General features: G+C 54.4%; 1 protein-coding gene across 1 annotated transcript in view; it reads right to left on the bottom strand.

The window, feature by feature from the left end:
- SEPTIN9 (septin 9) overlaps positions 1-4,639 on the bottom strand; it is a 154,541-nt gene extending 149,902 nt beyond the window's left edge. The window contains exon 1 of the mRNA XM_021680960.1: positions 4,535-4,639. Within this exon, the coding sequence (XP_021536635.1) occupies positions 4,535-4,553 (19 nt within the window). The 5' untranslated portion in view covers positions 4,554-4,639. The remainder of the gene's footprint in view (positions 1-4,534) is intronic.
- Between the last annotated feature and the right edge of the window lie 13,989 nt (positions 4,640-18,628).

The following is an 18,628-nucleotide window of genomic DNA, read 5'->3' as shown; positions in this document are numbered from 1 at the left end:
CAGGAACCCCCACAGTCACCTCCCTCCCCACACAGAGGCTCACACCCCTGGGGCCTGGGGCCTCTCTCTCCAACCCTCCCACCCCCAAGGCCACCAGCAGGATCCGCCCAGGAACTGGCGCTCCTCGCCCCAGGCTGGGCCCTGCGCTGCTGTGTGCTGAGCCTTCCTTATCAAGCACATCTTAGACAAACTGCATGGCCCACGCAACACTACCCATGGACAAACAGCAGTGCGGAAACAAGGCCCCACCCCCAGGTCCCGTCCACGTGGGGCAGCCTGGGATGGGCAGGAGAGTCTCACAGGGCTGCCCAAGGGGTTGGGTGGGGGGTGGGGAGAGCCTTCTTCCTGCTAGTGGCGTCCCTGGGTCCTCAGGTGAGATGCCCTCTGCTGACACCCTCCTGAGAGCTCTGAGCATGTCTGCCTGGTTCATGGGCTCTAGGCCTCTGCTCCGGAGGGGCAATCTCATGTCCCCTCTGCACCTGTCCTGACTCGAACTGGCTACTTGGAGGGGGTGGATCTCCGGGAAGAAGGTGGTCTGCCTCAAACTCAGGTGCATGCCACTGGACTCTCAGAACCCTCTGGGCTGGCTGGGAAGATGCTGCCGGGCAGGTGACTGGGAGCTGGGGTGAGCCAGAAGGGCGAGCAGGCCCATCACCCATGCCTGAGCGTGCCTCCCCACCTCTGCAATGGGCCAGCAAGAAGGATGGCCCCAGGTCTCAGGCTCGGCCAGCTTGCTCACGACTGGGGGGCTCCAGGGGTCCACGAGTCCCACGGTCCTGGGCACAAGTCCACGGTGCCACAGACTAACTGCACTTCATAGCTCTTTCTCTCTACCCAGGTCCCCAAATGAGCCAGAGCAAACAGGCTTGGACTCAAGGAGACAAGGGGCAGCGAGGACTGGGTGGGGGGAGGGGCCGGGATAAAGAAGAGGAAGAACCCTGCCTTAGCCCCCTGCCCACGCTCACCGGGCAACCCAGGGTTAGCTCACTGGGGAAGTATTCTCGGAGGTTCCTCTCCCGTCCCCTAAGTCAGCTTCTAGGGCACTGGGTGTGAGGAAGGCTGCACTTCCCAGGGGCCAGCCCAGACATAGTCTCTTTCAGGCCGTTCCCCTGGGGTCCAGCCTCCTACCCAGGCCTCTGGAGAAGGCTCTTTAACGTCTGATAGGCCAGGTACCCCTTTGGGAATATCCTGAAAGCCACACAGAATCTCAGACTAATTCCCAAGTGCACCCACAGAACAATCCCCACCCCCCTGCTCCCCGTTTCTGTGGTTTGTGGGCCTTAGGTAAGCGCCTGTGCCCAAGAGGATTCCCAGGGGAGCCAGGGACACTGAAAGGCCAGGTCCCCGTGACCCGGCGTGCAGTGAGAAGCCCCAAACTCAGACCACCAGAAAACCAGGGGGGTTCAGACCACAGCCGGCTCCAACGCTGAGGGCCTGAGGGAGAAGCCTGGGCCTCACTCCTGGCCTCTGAAGCAGCAGAGGGTGCAGGGAGGACCGGGCATCTTCCCGGCTTCCTGGGAAAGGGGAGGAACATACTGCCTTCTCAGCCTTCCTACAGCTGGTAAGAATGATGAAGACGGTAGCAGCCACCAAGGTACAGGGCAGGGGCTTCTAGGCCTTTATACGCAGGGGCTCATGCAATCCTCACAACAAATCAGCATCAACCCTGTTTAACAAATGAAGTGAGATCAAGTACCCTGCCGCACAACGAGGAGGTGCCAGCCTGGGATTGGCTTCCAGGAGCCCTGCAGTTCGCCCCTGGGCCACGCTGCCTGTGGACCAGAACAGCAGGTGAGGTGGATCCAGGAAAAGGCTGGAGTGGCTTTGGAGCTGCCGTCCTGCAGCCCCCACCGGGGCCTTCGCTTTGTTCCCCACCTGGAAAGCCCTTTTTTATTCTCCACCTACTCCCACCTCTCATTTCTCAGGGCCCAGTTCAATCTTGCCTCCCACTCAAACCTCTCGTCAGGCCTGGGATCCCTCCTTCCAGGGCATTTGGTAGCATTTGAGCCTACAGCTCAGGTCGGGGAGTGGGGGCGGGTGTCATCCAGCTGGTGTCTCGCCTGCTTCTTGTCTCCCCTGTGAGCATGCAGCAAGGACCCCCGTCGTTTCAGCATCTTTGTCCCCTCGCGGCCCTGGCGGTGGGTGCCCAACGCATGGCGTGTGTTCAATGAATGCGTACAGCCCCAAGACACTTGGGATCCACCCCAAAGCATAGCTTAAAAATGTTCCCCGTTTCAGAGACTTATGAGTGCTCAAAACCAGCTCTACAGAGGACCCCATTATAATCACTCGATTTCTTTCTGAGCCCATAAATAGGTCCAGAAGCAATGATCCCACCCAGTCCAGGCAGAAAATAAAAGCCTTCTCGAGCTGTCCTTGGATTTTCAGCCCTGGGGTGGGGGGTTAACACTGTTTGGGTTCTCCTTAATTTCATAGCATTGATGCTACCTAGGGGTCAGTCTGACTTCTGCAGAGCACCCCTCTGAACAGGGTGCACCAAGAGAACTGGGGCAGGCTCAGAATGAGGCCAAGAGGCCAGCCCGCCCCTGGGCCAGGCCCCTCCAGCCCAATCCCATACAAGTGCAACAGAGTGACCCAGCCCGCCTTGGACCACTGCCAGCAGGGGAACAAACTGGAAGTGGTCCAAGCCCTCCCTGCTCCCATCCTCCAGGGCCCCGCCCCGTTAGGTAAACACAGGAGCCATGGAGGCTGCCTTTACAAGAGCTAGTTCCTACTCACCCCATAAACCCTACTTCCATTTATGACACAAAGCTTCATCTTTCTTTTTTTAATTTACCTGGGGGGGAGGGGGAGAAGGCCTGGAGGAGAGGAGCCCAAGCCTGCTTCAGGGGCCCTCTGGCATCCACGGAGGTCTCAAAGGCTCCCCAGGAAAATGCCAAGGACCTATGACCTGGCAGGACCCATATCGCCCCCACTGTCCAGACCCACCAGCAGAAGGTGAAGCACAAGGAGCCTAGGGCGGGAGCCAACAGAGGTCCCTGGGATGCACTGGGCTAGCAATCCAAGGGAGAGGGCCGCACACGGCAGCAATGCCCACAACCATCTCAAGTATTTGGAGCATGCTGGGGAGGAAGGGAGGCCGAGTGCCAAATCCCAGCATATGCCACCTGGAAGCCCCCTCCCACCCCCCCGCCATTACATCAACGCGCCCACGCTCCCAAGATAGAGCTGTGCTGGGGGTGTCTGAAGGGCCGTGCTGTTTGCAACAAGGAGGTAAAAGTTGAAATTCTAAGCCACTGACCCAGAAGAGTATTTTAAAGGAAGTTCTCAGTAACCCTCTTTGAGACAAGTTATTCTTTATTACTCATTTCAGTTCCTGAATATGGAAAGCAGGAGACTGAGAAATGTCCCAAAGGCAGGGGGGTGGCCCGAATGGCCTCTTCAGCTCCAACTAAGTCCCATGATGCTGTCCTCTTTATCAGTAAAAATCAGTTCATGAGTCCTTGGCAGAAAACTTCATGTCCAAATAGATTAAGGGGAGGAACACAGTTTGCAAGGTGAGCAAAAGAGGAGATGCTACTTATTATTTGAGAACTGAGGACAACGGATCCTGCCAGGATCCTTTGGTGGGGGGGACCACGAAGAAAAGACAAGAAAAGAAAAGAGAAAGAAAGAGAGAGAGAGAGAGAAAGAGAGATCTGGGTTACCCTTGTCTGCCCTTCCATGCTTGTGGCCTCAGTTGGCCCATCTGTGAAATGGAACTTCAGAGTGATGGAGCCAGTGAGGCCTCCCCCACGTGTGTGCGGTTAGACCTGCCGGTGGAGTTAGGATGCCAGCACCCGGGGGTGGGGGACGCACTCTGAGACCCACCGGATGAACCCGTGGTACTAAGCCCGGGCCTTGCTGGATGGTCCCCTTTGGCGAACTTCCCAAGCTCCACCGGTTAGAGGGGTAACAAACAGTTCATCTGAAGAAAGGATGCTGCGGCCTGGACCACCAGCAGCCCTGGAGGCTGAGCCCCAGGAAATCCTCCACCCCACGACCCCCTGCCACACACACGTATACGCGCACGCCGGGACCCGCGGGCGGCGCCTGGAGAGTCGGACGCAAGGGGCAAGGAGGGCGAGCAGGAAGTACGGCCAGCCTAGGGCAGCGGCCCCCACGGCGGCCCCTCCAGACACCCGAGCGAACAGTGGCTGACGGCGGCGGGGGACCCTGGACAAGGTCGGGAGCGGGGCCAGCCGTGACAGGGGTCAGAGGCCTCAGGGCCAGGACTCCCCCCCACCCGCCCCCGCTCCCGCCCCCCTCACGGGTGGTCCCGACCCGCGCGCAGGCCCCGCGGCCTGGGAGCAAAGGGCAGCGCCGAGTCCGTCGAGGGGCTCACCGCCTGGAGGACCCTGGATCCGGGTCCGGGGCGGGGGCTGCGAACACGGGCCGGCGCGAAGGCCCCACGCGCGGGAGCTGCGCGGGAGTGCAACGGCCCGCGCCGTCCCCACCCGCCACCGCCTCGGCTCAGGTAAGAAGGGCTCGTCCCGGGACACCGACCCCTCCCCGCTCCGGCCGCGGCGCCCACCTGAGTACGACTTCTTCATGGTGCCGCCGCGGCCGCCGCTCCCAGGAAAGTGGCGGCGAGGCCCCGGGGCGCGGGCTCCCGGGTCGCTAATCCCGGGCCCGGAGAGCGCGGGGTGGGGCGGGAGGAGGGGCGGCCCCGCCCCCGGCCCCGCCCCCGCCCGTGGAGGTGCGCGCCCGGCCCCGCCCCGCGCCGCACCTGGCGCGGCCCTGCGGCCCCGGCTCTGCACGTCCGAGGGTGGGGACGCCTCGTGGCCCGCGCCGGCCCGCACCGCCCAACCCCTACCCCCACCCCCCAGCGCGAAGGGCTGGTCCCGGGGCGTCGCAGCTCCTTCCCTGTCTCGAGTCCGGGCGCGGGGGCCCAGGTGACCGCGGGGGAAGGAGGGAGCGCGGGGAGCGGCCTCGCGCTCAGGCCGAGGGGCGAGGCGGTGGCACAGCGGGCCTGCCCCCCGGGGGGGTGGGCGGCAGAGCCGGACTCCAGTTTAGTTGCCCAGGGCAGGGCAGGGTGGGCCGGGTACCTGTCTCTCTACCTGTCTAGGAGTCAAAAGAACAGACTGCCTCGACTCCTCTGATGAGCGGGGGCCTCAGTTTCCACATCTGTAAAATGGGCGCGTTGTTATCAGCTCATTTCTGTTCCATCTGAGAAACATTGATCCGCTCTATTCCAGGTACTGTGCGCGGCTCTGAAGAGCAGACGCAGGGGGACACTCGGCTTTCCAACCCGTGTAGTACAGTCAGTGATGAGAGTGTGCATTCCCTGGCAAAAGTTGTACAGAAGTCTCTCTGCTTTTGTATCCTTAAGGAAATTTTCCGTAATAAAACTTTTTTTTTTTTAACGTACAGGAAGAAAGTGAAGCGTTTTGTCTAGAGGATGTTGCCAGAGTTGTATTAAGGTGGTGCCAATTCAAGGTTTTAAAGAATGAGTAGGAATCTGCCAGGTAGCCAAGGTTTGGGGAGGCAGGCTGTTCCAGGCAGAGGGAAGGGCCTGGCGGAGCCCGAGGCGCGATGTCTCACAAGCGCAGAGAGACGCACCCGGCCGGCCCTTCCAGATTTGCCAGCCCAGGCCCCCAGGTAAGACAGGAGTGGTGGAGGAGATCCACGCAAATTCTCAGTAAGGGCTCAGCGCTGCCTGCTCCTGGCCGCCATCCCAAACAGCACACAGGAGAAAGTAGGCTTAGCTTCATCAACACTCTCTTCCCCTCTTCTCCTTTACTTTCCATGGGGGTCCAAGAAGCGTTTTTATTTCCTGCCAGGGAGTGGGAAACCCTTATAAATGAGAACTCGGGTACATGTGGCTCAGTGGGTGAGTCCTTCCCACCTGCTCCCCATCGTCAGAAATCTGTCCAGCCAGGTGACCTTCCCCAACCCCTGGTTAGAGTCAACTGGACCAGAGTAGACCCTGGACTCTGCCCGGGCCAACCTCCCACTCCTTATCTAGGGATGGTAGGCTGAGGCAGGGCAGGGGTGTGAAGGAGGTGAGCAGCCCCAGGCCTGGGGATATAGATGAATTATGAGCAGCTGTCAGTAGATTCTGGGAAGGCCACGCCCCCCACAACACCCCCCCCCCAATCGTCACTTGAACTAACACAACACCCCTAACTGCCACGTGTGCAAATTCTACTCTGGTCAAGCTTTGTTCTGATTCAGCCAGAAGGCATGGTACGGTCCTGACACTGAGGCCTCTGGTTCCCGGAGCCCAACCACCTCTCAAGAGTCTGTCGAATTGTTGGCTTCGTTCATTTTATTTAGCTCACATCAGAGATGACCCGGTGCTCATCCATCCTCAGAGTAGATGCATCCTGGAGTCATGGAGGATGTTTTCTGTTGGGTTGGCCTCTCTCTCGACGCTCCCCTTTCTGCCTGTGGGTCATAATTCACATGTACCTGGGCACCCAGGAACCAGGAACGCCTGTGTTGTAGTGATTCAGGACATCTAACATTCCGAAGACTCTGAAGGAAGGATGAGAGGGAGGGAGGGAGGGAAGGAGGGGCATTGAGGTGTTCTGTACAAGTGCGTGGCTTTCAAGATGCATGAAGGTTGTTTAAGCACAAAAATTTTATTCTCATTCTTTTTATGGACACCCTCTAATAAAACGTATAACAAAATCACTTGCTTTAATAGAGTATACCAAACTTCTCATGGCTCAAGATCATCTTAAATGACACCTTTAACAGTTACTGATTCACATACTGCTATGTTGCTTCTTCACGAAACATCCCCAGGCCACTGTGCTGGCCACCTTTTAAAAATTTTTTTTCAACACTCAGCTCCCTCACCTATTGTGTGGCTTGTGACAAGCCATATGACGTCTCTGAGTCTCAGTTTCTGCTCCTATAAATGTAATGACAATGTCTTACATAGCTTGCGAGGCGGATGTATTGATTAGAAAAGCAACGTATGGGGACACCTAGGGGGCTAAGTTGATTAAGCGGCCGACTCCTGATTTCGGCTCAGGGTTGTGATCTCAGGGTCCTGGGATTGAGCCCTGCATCGGGCTCCCTGCTCAGTGGGGTGTCGGCTTCTCCCTCTCCCTCTGCCCCTCCCCCTCCCACTCGTGCACTCTCTCTCTCTCTCTCTCAAATAAATAAATAAAATGTTAAAAAAGAAAGAAAAAAGAGTGCTATTGCCCTCTGGGGGACAGGAAGCCTTCACCAAGTGGTGGCAGAAAGCTTAGCAAAGCTGGTGTCTGCAGTGGTATAGAAAACAGACGGAAAGTGTGCTCGCGAACTTGATGATCTAGCTAAGGGGCTTTCCAGGGGGAGGCAGAAGGCTCTGCCTATAATAAAATGAGAAAGGAGAAAGATGAACCAAAAGCAAACGATTTGAGTTTCAAGTGGAATTGCGAGGAAATGAGAAAAGCTGGAACTGTCTCTGCAGCCAGCAAAGGGTTCTCAAAGTAAGAAAGGGCCTCAGAACAAAGAAGTCCAGATGGGACTGTCAGATCCTTGGGGAAGACTTCAGGGAAAAATGTGCAACAAGAGTGAGCCGTGGGGGCGCCTGGGTGGCTCAGTCGGTTAAGTGGCTGCCTTCGGCTCAGGTCATGATCCCAGGGTCTGGGATTGAGCCCCACATCGGGCTCCCTGCTCAGCGGAGAGCCTGCTTCTCCCTCTCCCTCTGTCTGCCGCTCTGCCTGCTTGTGCTCTCTCTCTGTTAAAATAGATAAATAAAAGTCTTTAAAAAAAAAAGAGTGAGCCGTAATGTGAACTGTGGGCTTTAGTTATCATGTATCAATATTGGCCCATCAGTTGTGACAAATGTACCACTAGAATGCAAGATGTGAAGAAGAGGGAATGCTGGGGCGGAGTGGGGGGCCGTGCGGGGCCCACGGGAACGCTCTGTGCCTTCTGCTCCCCTTTTCTCTAACCCCAAAACAACTCTTTACACACAAAGTCTATTCATTTTTTAAAAAGTTTTGTGGGTAGGATTTTTAATGCAAGGAGCCGATTTTAAATGAACACATAGGCAGCCCCCAAGGTTTTAAAGGAATTAGGTTTGGACTAAATGGGATAAAGACGAGGCAAAATGAAAAAAGAGGTTTTTGGACTCTCAGCCTTTTAGAGGAGGAAGCAGGCTGAGAAAGCTATTCAGTTGCAAACTCTGTTTTCTTATGAAAGAGGAAGTGTGACTCAGAGAACAGCCCCAGGCAGGGGCGTAGGACTTGAGGAACCCTCCCCCGGAGACCCATCTGCACCAGGTGGCCTCAAGGACTAGACTGGGATCCTGCACCTGGAGTCTGGGCCCAAAGCACGTGGACCAGACGTCAGGGGTCTTGGGGGTGGGTGAGTGTACTTTGCATGTGGGAGCATGTGGGTTGCTGTGGCCCAAGGATGGGCCGTGTCAGAGCATATTTCCGAAAAACGGCCACGGCACTGTCTCCATCCCCCTTCCACACTGTGACCTTAGTGTTCTTTCCTATGTCCCTCCCTTTGAATGTGGGAGAGCCTATTGTTTCATTATAACCCTTAAACTTGAGCCGCTCCAGACTTCTTTGTGATGAGGAAGCCAAGGCACAGGGAGTGTATCCGTTAACTACTGCTGTGTAACAAATTGTCACAAACTTAGTGGCTTAAAATGACACATGGTTAACATCGCATGGCTTCTGGGAGTCAGGAATATGTGCGTGGCTGGGCTGGGCTCGGGGCTGCACAGGGTCTCATAGATGGCAGTCCAGGGGCTGGCTGGGGCAGGGTCTCATCTGAAGGTTCAGTGAGGGAAGGATACACATCCAAGTTCATGCGGTTGTTGCCAGAACTGAGCTCCGTGGAGGCTCTTAAACTGAAGGCCTCAGTTTTGCACGAGCTAGAACTGAGCTCCTTGACACGTGGGACTCCCCGACTCAGCAACTTTTCCATCAAGGGAAGATGGTCTGCTGGAAAGATGGAAACCATGATCTCGTAATCTGATCACGGAGGTGGCCGCCCTGAATACCGGGAGGCAGGCAAGCTTTGGGACCATCGTAGAAGCGGCATGCCCCAAAGAGGCCACAAGTGGCGATCTGGTCGGCAGTCCTGGTCTCTGGGTCTTCCCAGCCCAGGTGCCAGCGAGGTGAGCCTTCACGTGCTCCCCACACTGCACCTCCCGCATCGTCTGCCGGCCTGAGACCTCCGGCCCCAGCCACCGCCCGTGCCCCCTGCCTCCGCTCACCTTTTCTTCTCTGTCTTCCGTCAACGTCTTGCTAGTCCTTTCCCTGGACATCCCACCCAGGTTTCCAGGCCCAAGTGGTCAGACTTGGCTCTGACAAGCCATCCAGGGGGATTGCTCCTGTCCTCTGTTCTTAACCAGCCCCGGTCACGCCAAGTGTGTGGCTCTCTTTGCTTCTTCAGCTCGGCTCAGCATATCTGCTGCTGACTGTTCTCTAACTTGTGCCATCCCTGAGCTTGAACTTGTTAGATGACTGAGGCCTTGCTGCATGTGCAGAGTTTACGGTAAAGGCGTGGCCACTCTGACACCTGCATTTGCACTGTGGGAGAGTGCGTGGCTCCCACATGTCCGGAAAGCACTCCGGCAAATATGTGTCAGGAGCTTTATCCTCTTAATTACATTGTTTTTTCATTGGCTGATTCAACACATATTTCTTGATTACTCATTATGGCCCCTTCCCTCTAATGCTCCTAGTTGGGTCGGGAAAACAGACATTAACCAAACCAACATAGAAGAAGGTACAGTCAGAGTATACACTAAAAGCTTCACATCTGGTCCGGGGTCAGGGAGGGCTTCTTGTAGGAGGGGGGACTGGGCTGAGGTCAGAAAGATGAGCCAGGATTAACCAGGAAAAACGGAGGGGAAGGAGACGACAGGCAGAGAACAGCCTGTGCAAAGGCCCTGTGGTGGGAGGAAATGTGGTCCCTGCAAGGAACTGGAGGAGGACGAAGGAGGCTTGAGCCTACAGAAGCTGGAGAGATGGTGGAGGAAGCAGGCCTCACAGGCACTTTAATGACTTGGACCTTTACCCTAAAAAAGAACGGGAGGTCATGGAAAGGTTCCAAGAGGGAGAAGTGGGGCTGGCATGAGCAGACTGGCACTCTGGAATAGCCGTCTAGCTGGACTGCAAACGACAGGAGGAGGCCAGAGTCCAGGGGGAGCCTGAGGCAGTGTTCCAGGCTGGGACGATGATGGGGGTCGGGGCAGGGGGATGGTGAGATGCAAAGAGAGAAACTGCAGAGTATCAGAAAGGAGCCCCAGAGGTAAAGTCACCCGGGCCTGGGGATGGGCTGCATCAGGACGGCTCAGAGAGACGAAAGAGGGACGGATGGAGGACCGGCTGAGCTTCAGGCATGTCGTGTTGGGGAGGCTTCCAAGCATCCAAGGGGACCCATCAGCTGGGCAGTGGTGTCTGTGCTTGGGCATCGAGGTGGGTCTCGGCTGTCAAGATCCCTCCCAGAGTCTGCTGGGCGCTGGGAGGGGAACAGACAGACACACGGACAACAGGTGTGCACTGGACCTTCTCAGCAGCCTGCCGGCAGTGCGGGGAATTAAAGCCAGTATTCAGGAACAGCTTTAGCGTTCAAGAAGTAACAGCCCCATCTTTGGTGGAAGAGTACGCAAAGCTTCGGCGAGTGCCAAAGGAAGACTTTGGGGAAAGTTTCAGAACCAGATAGGGGTGATGTTTGTACACCATGAATGTGTTAAATGCCACCTACTTGCTCGCCTTAAATGGTTATTTTATTTTATGTGATTTTCACCTCAATAAGTTTTTTTTTTTTTTAAGATTTTATTTATTTATTTGACAGAGAGAGACACAGCGAGAGAGGGAACACAAGCAGGGGGAGTGGGAGAGGGAGAAGCAGGCTTCCCACTGAGCAGGGAGCCCGATGCGGGGCTCGATCCCAGGACCCTGGGATCATGACCTGAGCCGAAGGCAGACGCTTGATGACTGAGCCACCCAGGTGCCCCGTCAATAAGTTATTTTTTTAAAATGAGGGTTGCGGGCTGGGCTCAGTCGGTGGAGTGGAGCGTGTGACTCTTGATTTCGGGGTTGAGTTTGAGCTCCGCGTTGGGCACAGAGTTTACTTAAAAAACAAAAAGAAGGCTGCAAGGGCCGTAGGTACACGGAGATCTTGTCTAGAAAACAGAAAGATGACGCATATAGTAAAAGAAACATTAAAATATAGGAAATGTTACACCGGATGCTAACAGCAGTGCCTACCCGTCGTGGGATTATGGGTGGCTTGGTTTCTTCTTTGTATTTTTCTCTGTTTTCCATGATGAACGTATATTGCTCTCATCATCTGAGAGAACAGCCACCCACACCATGTATACACGTATGGACAGGCTCCTATCAATGGATATTCTTACCTGTGTGCGTAGACACCCGTGTTCGAGGTCGATGTTGGTATACTTTCACAGCTTTGTCTGGCCTTCGGATCTTTTACAATCACACTCATCGTTATCAGGACCTCAAGCAGCGTTTTTTTTACATTGGGGCAGTTTGGACTGCTGACTTTCAAAGTGACTTTAACCTTTATTTCAATGGGTGGTTTTCTCATGAGCCCATTCTACGGAAGATGGGACACAGAGTCCGAGGTCACCCAGGGCCCGCACACTAGGATTTCCCTCCCCACGAAGCACGGCTTCTCCCAAGGCCACGAAAGCCAGCGCTGGGCCCCAAATCCTGAGAGTCCGAATCTGCCATTCTTGCAGGTGGGGCCTCAAACAGCGGCTGAGCCCCCTGGAGGGAGAGATCGGTCCTGGACTCATGCGGAGTGCTTCCTCAGACAAGGCGCTTCCCTCCCTCGCCAGCAGCCTGAGGAAGGGTGGCCCTTCTGAAGGATTAACCTGGCACCTCGGATCCAAATAAGACCTCCACTTGCTGCCCCTCTCTCGGGAGCCCTTCTCGGGATGCCGGGAGCAGCCACTGCCCGTCTCCGGGACGCATTCCATGATGCTCTCAGGGTTCCTCGTTGTACGGAGAAGGGCTCTGAGGTCACAAAGCGTCCACACTTACATCAAACAAAACTAACTGGGCAGCATTTTGCTGTAGGACTTCTCAGAGCCTTTAATGTGCTCGTAGATGCTGTGAGGCTCCAACAGGAGTTAGAGTACACAGCATTTCCCAAACTTGGGACACCAGGACTCTTCTGTTACAAGTGCCTTGCGGTTCCGCGGGACATTCTCTGGGCAAGGAGGCTTGTAGGAGGGCCGTGGGTCGGTGGGGGCAGGGAGGGCCACCCATCAGCCAGGAAGTCCGCCAGGCTCCAACGTCAGCTGCAAATGAAGGCTCCTCAACCCTGGGCCTGCTCTCCTCTGCCCTTGTCACTTCCTGCTGGCCTTGCCCACTCTTCCTGTCCCCTCCACTGCCCTTCGGAGGAGGAGCCGGGATGAGGTTTCTGATGGGAAAACCACCAGGCCCTGGAGTGAGGCGGGAAAGGGACTGGCATCCTTGGCAACACAGTACCCGTGCTTTCGGCTCAGGGGCAGTGGGAATCCCCAGCAACGTGGAGAGGCAAGCCCCCACTTGGAGCTCAGGCCTCGGTTGGCCCAGGAGCACATCCCACCTCTGTGCCTCTGCTCGTGCCCTCCTGGGCCCCTAGCACACCCTCTGGCCCTGGAGCCCCTCTGCCTCCATGGGGCTGTTCCCCCCGCCGGGAGGAGGTGCAGGGAGAAGCCAGATTTGTCTCTGTCCACTGGCCTCTCCCAGGGAGCTTTCAGAGCTCCCCACCAGGCCCGTTCCATCAGGTCTGGCGGTGGAGCTTTCCAAAATGCTCCTGGGCTCAAGCCACCGGTCTGCTGGAGGGAAACCCGAGGTCTGGGTGGACAGCCCAGGGCCGCTAGGCATCAGCCCGATGAGCTTCTGCACAGTCCTAAATCTCTGTGCCTCAGTTTCCTCACCTGTCCCGTGGGGATAACAACGCCTGCCCTGGGCTGTTGTGGGGTTGGGGTATAACAGTGGCGCTCCCCCATCCCCAGGTGGACGGTGAGTGAGTGAGGGCAGGAGTGGCCTTCCCTCCCTCAGGGCCGTGTGCAGGGGCACTCCATAAGCATCCTACAGCCGAGTGCTGGAACCAGAGCCCCACGCGGGACGCGCCGGGCTGGGAAAAGCCGAGTGTCTCCTCTTCTCATGAGAGCCATCATGGTACAGTTCTCCAGAGTAAGTGAATCTTAATTTGCTTTCATTAAAAGCATAAATAAATATAGGGCCTGCCAGGGGCTGCGGCTGCAGGTGCCATGGGTCACAGAGTGGGGGGGTGGGGCGGGCACACTCTGGTGCTCTTGGCACACTCGGCTCAGCCCTCATGCTCTGCAGGTGTCCCTCGGTGAAGTTGCAGGACCAAACACAGAATGCCCAGTGAGATTTGAGCTTCCAGGTGAGCAGCAAATCATTTTTGTAGTATGACTATGTCCCATGTAGTATTTAAGACATAAAGGTATACTTTAAAAAAATTATTGTTGATCTGAAATTAGCATGTAGCGGAGCATCCTATATTTTCACTTGCTAAATCTGGAAACTCTGGCCTCAGCCCCCAGACCTAGGCTGGCAGTCCTGGAGAGGAGCTTTAAGCATCCCCCAGTCGGGGTTTCCAGACACCAGGCTGGGGGCTGGGGCCATGCCCCCGACACGTGTTCCAGTCAGAAGCAAAATGAGACCAGTGAGAACAATGCAAAGAGGTGGGTTTCGTGTTTTTGTTTTTGTTCACCCTTTTCTCTTTTGTGAAAGCCTAAGATATTCAAAGGACTGGTCTTTCTTCTGAAATTTTCCTTTCCTGTGTAAATGCTCCCCACCCCCCGCCCCCGCTCTCAGAGCTGTTCCCCGAATGTGGGGCCATGAGGCCTGGCTGTGCCCTCCCTGTTATGTCTCTTCCTAGCTGGGAACCTTGGAAAAAGCACTTAACCTCTCTGCTCTTTCACTTCCTTACGCATGGAATGGAGATCATGACCTCTCCAAGGCCACAGGCTTGCTCAGGATTGGACAGAGGCCACCCTGGTACATCCACATGCAGACGCTCGTCACGTGGCTCATTTAGGATGTGTGCACTTTGCCGTGTCATGCTGTAATTCAACAAAATAGTTTCTAAAAAAATTCAGTTAGCAAAGAGGCTTCCAATAGAGAGAAGCTTACCCCATTTATCTTGCAAGGAGATATTATTACCTCCAACTTTGCAATGGGAACATGAAGTTATTACCCATTGTCTGCACGCAGCTGCAGAGCCCGCCATTTTGGAGGGAAAAAGATGTGTAGCTGAGCTCACATTTGGGTCAGCTTGATGAGGTTGCATTTTTAAAAGTTAACCTTCAAACCCATTACATTCCGGGAAACTGAAAATTTGCACTGGTTTTCTATTTTTAATGGATTTACAATAAAAGGAAATATTTAAAGCTTAAAAAAGTAGATGGCACTTTAAGTTCATTTTCCAAGTCATCTCATTTAGCAAAGGCAGATAAAGTATAAAAAGAGAAATTTAAAAAACATAGCCGGAAGAAAACCTAAGATCCATGGGGCACCTGCGTGGCTCAGTCGGTTAAGTGCCTTCGGCTCAGGTCATGATCCCAGGGTCCTGGGATCAAATCCCGCATCAGGCTCCTTGCTAAGCAGGGAGCTTGCTTCTACCTCTCCCTCTCCCTCTGCTGCTTCCCCTGCTTATGCTCTCTCTCTCCCAATCTGACAAATAAATAAATAAAAATCTTAAAAAAAAAACTATTAAAAAAAAAAAAACCTAAGATCCCCATCTCCATGTAACAGAAACTGAAAGGAGACGGCGGAGTGGGGGGTGTGTTCTGGCTGGGGCTACGCCGTGGGGGGGTTGGGGCAGGGCTCCCAGCCGTGTGCCTGGACAAGTGGAAAGGAGCAACTATAGTTTCTGAGCCATGACACCCAGGGACTCAGCAGCTGGGTCCCCAGCATCCCCCCACAAGATGGGCACTCCGAGCCAACAACAAATGGCTTCATTGTTCTGCACTGGGGCCCCCAGCAGGCCAGATGGAGGCAGCTAGATGATGGGGGATGGACAGAGAGGGGAAGAGATTGGAGAGACAGAAACATCGACTCAAGATGAACCTACAAACCTGATCCCCAAAATGGGCAAAGCTAATGCTGATAAAGACAATCCAGAAGATCAACCATGCAGATACAAAATCACTCCTGGTGAAGTGGAAATAATAGAGGAATCTGAAAATGATTTTCATACTATTTACTGATTGATTGAGAGAGAGTGAGCGCATGTGAGCAGGGCAGCAGGGCACGGGGAGAGGGAGAGAGAGAGTCCCAAGCAGGCTCCATGCTGAGACCCTGAGATCCTGACCTGAGCCGAAATCAAGAGTCAGATGCTTAACCAATTGAGCCACCCAGACGCCCCTGCAAATGGTTTTCAAATAAAAGTGTTTAGGAACATCAAAGAAAATAAAAAGTTATGAAAGCGAAACCAACTTAAATGAAACAGAACCGCATGGTCATGATAAAGAATCAACGGGCAATCCCGGAAATGAGAAGTTTCAAAGTTAAAGCTCGACAGACAGAATATATGTTATTGGACACACTGAGGAATGAGGTAGCTGGCAGATATTGCCGAGAATGTGGCCCAGAAATAAACAAATGAAGCAGATAAGAACAAGAAGGTAAGAAATGCAGAGAGCAGATCAAGAAGTTCCAGAATATATCTCACAGGGGCTTCAGAAGAAGAAAATAGAAGGAATGATATAAAAAATCATGTTCTGAAACATAATTGCTGAAAGCTCTCAAAAACTAAAAAAGAAACGTGCTGTGCCGGATCAATAAACACCCATCCATAATTAGAGACGTCATGGCGAACCTGCGGCACACATCCAAGGACACAGAAAAGTCGGAAATGCTATCAGAGACAATAAGATCATCCATGGAGAAATGAGAATCCAGCAGGTTTCTTGTAGTCTGGGGCGATCCGTCCAACGGCCGAAGGAACCCAGCTGCCATTCTAGAATTCTAGAGCCAGCTAAGCTCTTCCTCAGCAGTGAGAACCAAGCACATTTCCAACATGCAAAGTCTAAGAAAGAGTTCCCTAACCACAAAACATCCCTGAAAATTTACCAAGGGTGAACTTTGGCAAAAAGAAAAGTCAAGCCAGGAGGGAAGAGAAGGCTGCAAGAAACGAGGGTGAACACGGGGGTGCCTGGGTGGCTCAGTCAGTTAAGCGTCTGCCTTCGGCTCAGGTCATGATCCCAGGGTCCTGGGATCAAGTCCCGCTTTAAGCTCCCTGCTCAGCAGGGCATCTGCTTCTCCCTCTGCCTCTTCCTGCCACTCCCCCTGCTTGTGCTCTCTCTCTCTGTCAAATGAATAAATAAAATCTTTTTTAAAAAAGAAAATCTTAAAAAAAAAAGAGAGAATGCGGAAACCCTTCTCAGTTCCACAGAAGAGAGGAAGAGGACACAGAGACGTGATAAATAAAACCATAAAATCAAATGACAGAGGAAAGTCCAAATAAGCCAGTTATGTAGAATGATGTGAACAGGAAGGTTAACACACACAATTCTAGGTGTTGCTTACAGATATTTATACAAGTAAAAAAAAAAAGTATAAAATTATAAATGCAAAGACATGAGGACAGCAGTTAGCTCTGGGGAAGGAGGAAGAATGGGGCCCCAGTGGGTACAGAGGGGCCTTCAGTTCTGTGTGTAAGCGTGTGTTGTTAACATCTACTGGGAGAGAGGGAAGGAGGGTCTGAATCACATGTGGCAGGATGCTCTCCTTTCCTAGCACTAGGCGGCGTGAACAGGTGTTTGTTGTATGGCTCTCCATTTTTCTGATGCTTGAAATATTTCATTATTTTTTTAAGATTTATTTATTTATTTTAGAGAGAGAGAGAGAAAGTGAATGGGGCAAGGGGCAGAGGGAGAGGGAGAAAAATCCTCAAGCAGACTCCCTGCTGAGTGCAGGGCCCCATGAAGGGCTCGATCCCAGGATCCTGTGATCATGACCTGAGCCAAAATCAAGAGTCGGATGCTTAACCGACTGAGCCACCCGGGCGCCCCGGTATTTCATCTTTTCTGTGTACATTCAGGGGCCCCGAAATATACCCTCTTCCCTGAGTCCTACCTGTGCAATTCAGTGTCCCTTCCAGGCTCCAGTCTGGGGCCCACGGGCCAATGTCCTTCCTGTCATGGCTCTTGGGAAGGGCATCCAGCAGGTGAGTGAAAAGTCGGGAAGATAGAATTGGGAACCACACACAGGAAGCCCACCTTTAAAGGGGCCACAAAGACAGATCCCGCAGGACTCCCCTTCTCTGCGGTCCCTAGACAGTCGGATGCCTTGAGAGAGTGGGGTGGTGGGGGCCGGGGTTGGGGGGGTTAGTGTTTCATGGGGACAGAGTTTCAGCTGTGCAAGATGGAAGAGTTCTGGAGACAGATGGTGGTGAGGGCTATACAACAGCGTGAATGGACCTAACGCAGGATGCTGAGAAGGGGGTGAGGCGGTAAATTTTGTGTTATGATATTTTACCACAATAAAAAAAAAAAGGGACTCCAATTCACCGTCCACCGCTGTGAGCACTCGGAGGTGGCAAGCACCGTCCTCATCCCACACCAGCTTCCGTGGGTCCCAGGACGTCCTGCAAACTCTCCGACGGTGGGTCAGGACCCGCGCACGGGGATGGATGCTCCTTCTGGATAGACAGAGATGGTCGTGGTGGCTGTCCTCAGTGGTGGTTCGTTTTCGTAAACGCCCATTTAATGTTAAATGAGCTGAGATCTGCTTTCCCCCCACTCGCGAGTTTACCCCGCGTTTCCCCTTCCCGCCCCTGGGCGGCCCCTTCCAGCACCAGGACAAACATGGGAATGCATCAGAGGCTGAAGGGCCCCAGAGGGACCAACCCGGGCAATCCTGTAACTGGACTAAATCCCCTTACCACCGTACCCCAAGGCGGAACATTCCAACAGCCGCCAGAGACCGCCAGGGCTGCCGAAGAGCCCCTGCATGGGGAGGATTTTCTGAGACCTTAATTTACACACCTTTTCCCTGTATTTCCCCAAACCTCGATTCTAAGGTGTCAGGGATTTGGGGCAGGGCGTGAAGCAAACACTGACACTGACGGAAGACAGTGTCCCCTCTTGCCTTTCAAGAAGAGTTCTGCTGGCTCTGTGTGTGTGTGTGTGTGTGTGTGTGTGTGTGGTGGAGGTGGGGGGCAGGTTGTGCAGGAGGGAGGGGTGCCTTGAGAGAGAGTGAGAGAGAAACAGGAGACCCCGTGTGCGGCCAAGAGGATGGGGGTCGGTGGGAGGTCAGCAGGGGCTAGCCCGACACACCTGGAGGGAACCGCTGTAGGATACCCTGGGCAGGTGGCCTGGGGTACTTGGGGATCCCTGTGCCCAGATGCAGAGCCAAGAGTTAGAAAGGACCCCGCGGTTGCCATGGTGGGCATCTCGGCGGGGCCAAGGCAGAGCAGTGACCAGGGGCCCACCTGGGAGGCCTGGGACCTCGGCCCACCCCACGGTGGCAGTGACAGCAAGGGTCGGGGGGGAAGAGCAGGAATCCCGAATGACAGACAATTTCCTGTGAAAGCAAGCGGGGGGCTTGGGGTCAGCTCTGAAGACACTGAGGCAATGGGCTTGCTCTGGGCCTCCTGTGTTTGCGGGATTAGGTTCAGCCCGCTCCCATGATGCTCGGATGCAATCCCCAAACCCGGATGGCCGCCTTCT

Source organism: Neomonachus schauinslandi, chromosome 15, assembly GCF_002201575.2.
Source record: "Neomonachus schauinslandi chromosome 15, ASM220157v2, whole genome shotgun sequence".
Taxonomy (NCBI): domain Eukaryota; kingdom Metazoa; phylum Chordata; class Mammalia; order Carnivora; family Phocidae; genus Neomonachus; species Neomonachus schauinslandi.
This window is presented reverse-complemented; position numbering and strand designations above follow the sequence as displayed.